Raw genomic sequence first — 9,379 nt, 5'->3', positions numbered from 1 at the left:
AAAAAAAAAAAAAAAAAAAAAAAAGAAGACTAAGATTATTTGGAATAAGTGAAAAATCAGAAGACACGATTGGCATAAGAAAACCTGTTTACAGAAATAACAGCAGAAAACTTCAAATTTGGGGAAAGAGTTAAACATACAGATAAGTAAGGCATATAGAACCCCAGATAGTTTTCCTACTTAGAGAAATGCACATTAAAATAACACAGAGATTCTGTCTTACTCCAGAAAGAATCACTATTATCAATAGATCTATTAATTACAAAGGCGAGAAAAGCTACAGAGAAAATGGAAATCTACTTTGGTGAGAATGTAAACTAGTACAAGTATTGTGGAAATCAGTATAGAGATTCCTCAAAAAGCTAAAACTAGAAACTCCATTCAACCCAGCTATTCCTCTTCTAGGTATCATCCTGAAAGAGTTAAAGACATCACTTTACAGTGATACAAGCATATTCATGTTTACAGCAGCACAATTTATAATAGCTAAATCTTCGAAGCAGATGGGAAGACCACATTTTTTGGATCCCACTGGGAAGAGCCATTGAAAAGGTCATAAGAGCACAGTGTGGAAGAAAGGAACAGAGCTAAATAATAAAAAAAATACATTCTTTGTTCCAGCCTACAGCAATTATCTGGAAAGTAGTGAATGTCTTATAAGAATACATTACCCATGTGGGCTTAATTATAGAGCAGATGGGTGTGACCACATGTAAGAGATCGTGGTTTTCCATTTAAAGGAAGCATGTAAGCAGGGTTGGCCACATAATAAAGTTGCTGAAGTACATGTAAAATGAGAAGTTCTCATAGCATGCAGAGGAAAAGGCTAAGGAAATTAGAAAAGAGGAGAAAAAGATATAGAGGGCCCATCCAGAAGAGAAAAACTTTATGTAACAGGAATACCTTGAAACAGAGGACAAAGCAAAGAAATAATTAAAAAGGTGAAACAATAAAATGACTAATTGAAGAAAACTTTCCAGAGTTGAAGAATAAAGTATGCCTCCAAATTAAGAAGGCTCACAGGGTACCTTTAAAATTTAACAAGAATAGGATCAGGGATGTAGCTCAGTAGTGCCGCCATCCACCTTGAAAGCCCAAGGTCCTGAGTTTGATCCCCAGTACCAAAATAAATAAATAAACAAAATTTAACAAGAAGAAAGCAACACCTAGACATATCCTCAGGGCTTTGTAAAATATCAAAGATAAAGAAAAAATTTTTCAAATATCCACACAGAGAAAGCAGGTTACCTATAAAGGGGCAAGAATCAGACTATCCTCAGATTTTTCTCTTGTAATTCTAAATGCTAGAAACAATGGAACAATACAGAGTTTTAAGGGGAAATAATTTTGAAACAAGAATCATATACCCTGCCAAGTTAGCATTTGTGTATGAAGGCAACTGGAAGACATTCTTAGATACCAAGTGTAAGAAAGTATATTGACCAGGAACCCTTTCTGAAAATTTTGCTGAACAATCTAATGCAGCCAACAGAAAAATTAAAAGAGGAGGGGAGATAGTTGTATGAAAGATTTAATGATTCAAATTAGTTAAGAACAAGAAGTCTTGGGCTGGGAGTTAGCTCAGTGGCACTGTGCCTGCCTTGCAAGTACAAGGTCCTGAGTTCAATCTCTGGTACAAAAACGAACAAACAATAAAAAACAGAGAGTCTAAAATTGTTACATATAGGATAATAAACCTAAATGGAAAATATAGATTTGTAAGCCAGATTTTAAATTTTCAGTTTATGTGGTTTTAAATTGTCAAAGTACATGCCAAATATTCAGTGTATTGGGCAAATAAATACTGTTATTTTTGCCATATGATATTATAAAGATGCATGTTGTTAAGCCAGACTGAAGTGTCTTGGATAGAAGTGCTTTGTCACTGTGGGCAGGACAAAGTGCAGAAAAGACATTCTAAATGTTCATCTGACAAAATTGGAAAGTGGCAGTTTTATTTCCTTCCAAAATTCTTTGTTTAGTGTCTTGCTGTGTGTGGTAGTAAACTGATCAGATACATATATTTTAAAAGACATTTAAAATTAGTGATTTTATGTACATAAAACTCATTGAGCAATCCTTCGATTAAAGAGAATATATGTTGGGCCATGGATTTAGCTCAGTGGCACAGTGCCGGCCTTGCAAGTGCAAGGTCCTGAGTTTGATCCCAGATACCACCAAAAAGAGAGGCGGGGGGAGAAAAATATATGTAGCAAACAAAACAACAGATGAATGGATAAAGAAAATGTGGTATTTACACACAATGGAGCATTACTTTGCCATGAAGTAGGAAATCATTTGTAGGAAAATGGGCCTAGAGACCACAATGTTAACTAAATAAATCACACATTCAGGCTTTTTATGAGAAATTCAAAGTATAAATAAAGAGCAATATAAAAGATAGATAATAGGAAACAGGGAGATAGATCTTATGCAAAAGGAAAGGGAACCAAGAGATGGAGAGGGGACGGAAGTCGCGGGGGGGATGAAAACAATATTAAGATGTGTTACATACATGTATGAGCTCGGAGGATGAATATAATCATTATGTACTGAAGTACTAATAAAAATTAAAGAAGAACCCAGTGCTTTCTTCTTTCATGCCAATGGTCTGGGCTTTAGTGACCACCTTGAAGGAAGAAATTTTGAATGGGCTGAGTGTCCTGAAGGTGTCAGTTCTCCCCTTGGCCTCGTGCACAAACCACATTAAGTAGGGTGTTTTGTAAAAGAACAGGACAAAAAAGACTTCAGTCAACCCCACAGAAATTTCAGGAGCCCCAAACAATATCCCACAAACTAGAAGAGAACACCCAGCTCCAGATTCACTTATTCAGACCAGGGAAAGAAGAAGATGCTTCCAAGACCTCAAAATGTGTCTGATTTGTTCAGTGCTCAGAACCAGTGTTAAGGTTAAAAGGGAAGCAAGCTGTTGGAGGCCCCAGCCCCCATTCTGGGGCTCAGACTTAGCTGTGGTAACACAACCCAGATACACAAGCAAGGATAATGTCTTGTTTGCCAAGTCAGATGAGGTGGTTGAACTGTCAAATCTGATCCCTGATGAACACCGATAAGGAAATGGAAATATCTTATAAAGTAGTGCTTGCTAGAATACTGAAAATTATTCCCAGCTTTTTAGAGGCTAGTTGGCATAATTCTTCAATTAACTTGGGCAATCTGAGATTTAAAACTTTCCAGCCCTTTCTAAAACACACTATGATAAAATTCTCTGTAATCAGATAAGGCGATGAATTATGTGTTCTGCTAATAATGAATGGAAATGACATTTAAAATATCTAACAATTAGAATGAGTACCAGCCATCAAAACTGAAGTGCTATGTTTAGCTGGCCAGGGCCAGATGTTGATAGGGAACCAGGACCCCGTTATTCAAATATCTCAGGATAGGCTAAGTCTACTCGGCCAGAAGACTGGAGTAAGGGGCATCTGGGTATTAACATTTGGATTATTCTTGGACATCCATCATTTAAAAATTATATTTTAAACCAGGAGTGGTGGTGCACACCTATCATCTCAACACTTGGGAGGCTGAGGCAGGAGGATTGCCATTAATTTGAGCCCAGCCTGGGCTAAATAGTTGAAGGCCAGCCTGAATTACATAACAAGACCCTGTTTCAAACAAAATAAAACAAGTTATCTTTTAGTATTATCTAGATATTATACAAGTAAAATAAAAATTTTCTCAATGTTTCAACCTATACGAATCGTATTTGTGCTCTTAAATTTCTTTTTACTGATTAGTTAGTGAGTTTTAGGAATAAAGCCTGCCTTTCTACAGCACTATGACCAAAGTATTTTCTTTCTAATTAAAAACAACCAAAATTGTAGAATTATGGTATTCATTTTCATTTAGTAAAATTTCCTTCTGCCTCCTATATCCTTTCCCCATTTTTGCTGCTTTCTGTATTTGTTACTAGGGCACTGAGAGCACTAGGTCCCTTCTTGCATCAAAAATATCTCAATAATAATAGCCACCATTTATATTATTTATATCATATCATCCTATGAAATGAGTCTTACAGTATAAGTGCCTTAGATTAACTGCTGCACTTGTTCTTAACAACCAACCCTATGAGGCAGGTGAGTAACTATTCTCATCTTAGCAGTGAGAAACCGGGACCCAGAGAGATAAGGACCTGTCCAAGGTCATCGAGTTTAGTGGTGGAGCCAGGATTTGAACTGTGTGATCCTAGAGCCCTTGTTCTTAACCCTATGCATATGCCTTCCTACAGAATGTTCTACTTGGCAGGGTATAGCAAAGAAAACTGAGGTCCAAAGAGCTCTAAGGTCAGGAGCACAACAGTGCATGGTGAGAAAACAAGTTCTTTTGGCCCATGGATCACTGATACCCTCACGCGGTTCTGTAGATATCTCTACTCTGCAATGCATTGTCAAAGTATATGTTTACCTGCTTCAGGAGCTGGGTGTTCCCCTCTTCCTCGATGGCTCTTTGACTCAAAAATAAAATTTTCCTCATTTCTGTTCTTCCCCGAGGAACTGCTATCTGTGGAAAACAAGGAACATATGTTGAAGACGCATCAGAAACTTCAGGAAATGGAAGTGGAACTACAGCCTTACTTATTTTTTTAAAGATTGACTTAGAGGAATGATTTGCATGATTTTTCAAGCAAATATAGGACTATGTTTGATACTAGGACACTGGGTGGCTGATGTGTCCAGTTTGATAAAGCAGAGTAGCGTATGTAGCTAGGTAAAGCTATTGGACAGAGAAAGTGCAGAAGCTCACTGTGCCAGAACTATCCTCTCCATCTCCAAAGGAAGGAGGACCCTCATCTAGGACAGTCAAGGGCAGTCTCTGGACATTAGCCCTGGGAAGCAGAAAGAGTCAGGAAAGAGTTTTCTTTGGAAAATTAAGAATGAGCACACACAGAGCATGCAGACTTGCTGTGGCACTTTCTCAACACAACCCTGCTAGTCAGGTATTATTAGCTCAATTTCTCCCGTTAGGCCCAGGCTCAGATTACTGTCCAGCTTCACACAAGGAGTTAAGTGGGTCACAGGGCAGAGATTCAAGGTCAGGGCATCTGGCTGCTTGGTGGAAACCAGAACTTCTGGTTTAATGATGCATTATGTAACTCTTCTAATCAGTTATTATACAAATATTGAGGGAAAATATCAAGAAAAAGAAAAGGTAGAATTTTAACCGTAAGGTTCTGATAAGCCAGGGTTATGCCCTTCTGCCATTTCCCATCCAGAAATTTATAGCATTTGTGTGCTTATTCCATTCACAGAATAATACCCGAGTTGGTGGAGTTACTCTCATGTTATACTGTGGTTTCAAGTGGATATATGAATATTATAATGCTTCATGGGATTACATCAGAAATGATCTTCCCACATGAAGAATTTCATTGAAAAATAAAACAACTTTTAAAGCTTCTTTACTTATGGTATGAAAAATAAAACAACTTTTAAAGCTTCTTTACTTATGGTATCAACAGAAATGTGCCATTAAACTCTGCCATTAAAATAAGGTGACGTAAAGGTGGTATATAAAAAACACATGGTCTGCCTAGCAACTCTGCACATAAAACTAGGATCCCTGACAAAAGGTTGGAAATTGAACTATTAAATTACCTAAAATCCTCTGTGTAGCACTTCTCTATCCCTTCCTTCTTCCCCATGTCTTACTGCCAAGTTGGCTGCAAAAAGACTATGCAATCACCTTTTCCTCTCTCTCCAATAACAAATTTGAAAATGGAAAGATCACATGGTTAGCAATTTTGACAATGATCCAAGACTACACAAAATGCCAAAATTTATTAAGTCCCAGTTTCATTCAGAAGACTAACTGGCTTGTCTTTCTGCTGACAGAAAAACATAAAATTACTTCATTCAGTGTTCCCCTCTCTGCTTCTCCCCAGTACAGGTGTGAGCATGTTCATCAATCCAGTGCTGAAGCCATCATACTTTTTCTATTTTTGTCTTACAGTTCTCTTGCCCTGGTTTCCTAGTGAATACCACTGAACTTGAATAGTCCAGTAAAAATTCACATAATGCAATCAAGGTCATATTCTAAGGTGAAATAAATAGGATGCACATGTGTAAATACCAAATAGTTTCTCTAGTGTGAAAAACTAAAAGTGTAAATAAGGTTCACATTGTGTAATAGATATTGTGAAATAGGAAGAAAAGGGCTAAGGGAATAGGGGAAGTGGGAAGAATGGGGGAAAGAGAAGGAAAAAAATATGAGAAAAGGAAAAATGGAAACAAAGTATTCGGAAAAAGGGAAGGGCGGAAGGAGTGAGGGGAGGGCAGGGGAATGGGGAAAAATAAGAACCAAGGTACGTCATGTAAAGGTACAAGATCCCAATGATGAATGTAACTGTACTGTATACCTAAAAGTACCAATAAACTTAATGAAAAAATTCATATAGTGCAATCATGCAATCCTTAATCCACATAATACAATGAGAAGATATTTTCCTCTGATAGGACAGAAAATATAATTTGGAGAAGTTAATTACCTTGTAGTCAGTAATTGGAAGTTCTGGATTAGAACCCAGCATGGATAGAAGCAGCTTTCTTAGCGAGCCACACAGCTCTCCAAGTCACAGCTAATAAATGCAAGTTTTCTCTCCCCAGAACTTATAGACAATACTCATATTTCAGGATGATAACAAATTTGTTTCTTTTGGGAGTCCTGGCACAGTTAAATAAGAGAAATGGATTAACTGTATTTAGAAAGGGAAATTAGTTGGGGATTTAGCTCAGTGGTTCTGCCGCCTGCCTTGCAAGCAGAAGGACTCGAGTTTGATCCCCGGTACAAAAAAAAAAAAAAAAAAAAAAAAAAAAAATCTGGAGATATAGAGATATAGAAAGGGAAATTATCCTTGGAAGGGAGGTGTTTAAAATGGTACAAACCTTCAGTTATCAAAATTAGAATATTTTTTTAAGTGTCTTCTTTCCCTGGGCAAGAAAACAGTGAAGCAGGAATTGGGAAAGATCAAGTTCCAGAAGAGGGAATGGGATCAGGGGATTTCAGGAGGCACAAATACCAAGGGCTCTAGAATTTTCCAGATACATCACTCTCCCTTCTTGGTGTTTAAAATGTGAATTTCCATTTTCTACATTTTATGAAGGAATTCACTGTAACTTCCTAGACTTCATGATTCACTTTTCCTAGACTTCACACATGGAACACCATAGACAGAGAATGCTCTACTCCCACAATCCAATCATCGGCTCTAACCTGGGTGGTAAATCAGAACAAAATGATTATCTCTCTTGCTTTGAAAATGATTCTTTTTGTACTGAACATTTTAGAAGAGTCTTAGGAAATTATTTTTCCTTTCTTTTGGATGACCTGAGTATTATGTTTTCCTAACACATTTACTGAGGCAGTTGGTAGTTGGATAGAATTGTTTAAATTTCATTTTCGGCCCCCATAGCACATGTTCTGGAAGAAGTCAGAAAGGCCAGCTGAGAAAGGACCTGCCTCTCAGAACACTTTTCAGCTTCCTGTGATCACCTGCTACACCGGCCCAACCAGTGCAGACACTGGCATTTTGCCATTCAGTGCTGGACCACACTGTGTGTCTGCAAAGTACATAAAAGGGAGCTATCTCCAGGGGCTTTCAGTATTGTAAGGTGAGATCACTGCCGGCTGGACGCCTCTGGTCTGCATGTCCATGTACACTGGAAATGTTATTTAGGGCTCATTATAACCGTAAAAGTGCTCATGACATGTCTTTGTTTATTTTTAATCTTTAGGAGCAGTAAGCTTTAGAAAGCCTCTACAACTTGTCTAAAACTTATTAAAAAGTATTCTAATATTTATTTTACTAGTATCTTATTTCCACTGGTGAAGGCAGAATAATAAAAATATCACTGTTGGTGCATATGTTTATACTTGCCTATAGAATAATCTTTTAATACTACCAGAAGGCTGGGGGATATTCAACTAATTTCTAAATAAAATGAGCCATGTCATTTTGTTGAAAAGCAAGTGGTTCTTTATTAGGATTGGAAAAAAAAATTAAAAAACAAGACAAAAAAGATACAAGGAAATTAGATTTAAAAATTGTACTTTAAAAAAACCCCGTAGCTTCATGACATAAAAGTTACTGAAGCCTTTTTCCCTTTCAGGAAACTAAAAAAATCCCTAAATGTCTTTAAAAGCCTATAAATTGGGCTCTGGACCTGTGTTTTTCACCTGTAAATTTTACTTCCTCCCCCTCAGAAAAGCAGCAATATTAGAGGGCAGCATGTCTCAACTTCAAACACATGTAAAGGGCTTTGCATTCTGCCAGATGGGTAACCTGACAGACAGTAGAAATACACATCCTATACTGGTGTGAAAAACTAAAAGTGTATAAAATTGTATAACTGATAATGTGAAATAGGAAGACAAGGTCTAAAGGTGCAGGGGAAGTAAGAATGGTAGGGGGAAGAAAAGAAGGAAAAGAAAAAAATATGAGAAAAGGAAAAAATGGAAACAAAGTCCTTGTAAACAAGGAAGGGTGAAAGGGGGGAAGGCAGGGCAGGGGAATGGGGAAAAAAATAAGAACCAAGATACATCATGTAAAGGCACAAGATCCCAATGATGAATATAAGTGTATTGTATACCTAAAACATACCAATAAACAATAAAGAGAAACAAAAAGAAAGAAATACAAATACACATCCTAGATCACCCATCTTTTTTTTTTTTTTTTTTTTGTCGTACCGGGGATTGAACTTGGGACCTTGTGCCTGAGAGGCAGGTGGTGGAACCACTGAGCTAAATCCCTGGCTCTCATCCATGTTAAATATACCCAAGACCCCATAAATATACCCTGCTCCAGCTCATAAAGAACCCCTCTCTCTTTAGGGCCCATACTTTATTTCTTTGAGTGTGTACTTTTGAATTTTTGCTGAACAAAACCTTTGCCATACCTCTTAATGACTAGTCCTGAAAATTCTTTTTCCATGATGAGAGTCAATGAACGTCCAAACATTCTATGTTTAGGGTGGATTAAGTTCCATATCTCAGCTTTGGGACCTTCTCAGACCCAGTCAGGTGAAATGAGTGGGCAGAGGTTACAAAATAGAATTTACTCTGGCATGGCAGCACACACCTGTAATCCCAGCATTCAGGAGGCTGAGGTAGGAGGATTGCCAGGAGTTTGAGGCCAGGCTGGGCTACAGAGTGAGTTTAAGACCAGCCTGAACTATATAGTGAGACTGTCTCAAAATACGAAAAGCCAAACCAAAACAAAGCACAATAGGGAGAACCATGCCTGCTCACGACCCAGCCACCATCCCTCAAGCGCCGGGAGGTAGCCTGGCCCCGATCCACCACAGGAAGGAGAACCACGCCTGCTCCCGACCCAGCAGCCATCGCTCAAGCACCGGGAAGG

At 37.9% G+C, this 9,379-nt stretch overlaps 1 protein-coding gene across 1 annotated transcript in view; it reads right to left on the bottom strand.

The window, feature by feature from the left end:
• The window catches only part of Lrp11 (LDL receptor related protein 11), a gene marked incomplete at its 5' end in the record, with an annotated part of 43,472 nt that overhangs the window by 5,350 nt on the left and 28,743 nt on the right, over nt 1-9,379 (bottom strand). The window contains one exon of the mRNA XM_033763165.1: nt 4,426-4,521. Within this exon, the coding sequence (XP_033619056.1) occupies nt 4,426-4,521 (96 nt within the window). The remainder of the gene's footprint in view (nt 1-4,425; nt 4,522-9,379) is intronic.

Source organism: Fukomys damarensis, unplaced genomic scaffold, assembly GCF_012274545.1.
Source record: "Fukomys damarensis isolate Sample0158 unplaced genomic scaffold, DMR_v1.0_HiC HiC_scaffold_14, whole genome shotgun sequence".
Classification (NCBI taxonomy): Eukaryota; Metazoa; Chordata; class Mammalia; order Rodentia; family Bathyergidae; genus Fukomys; species Fukomys damarensis.
This window is presented reverse-complemented; position numbering and strand designations above follow the sequence as displayed.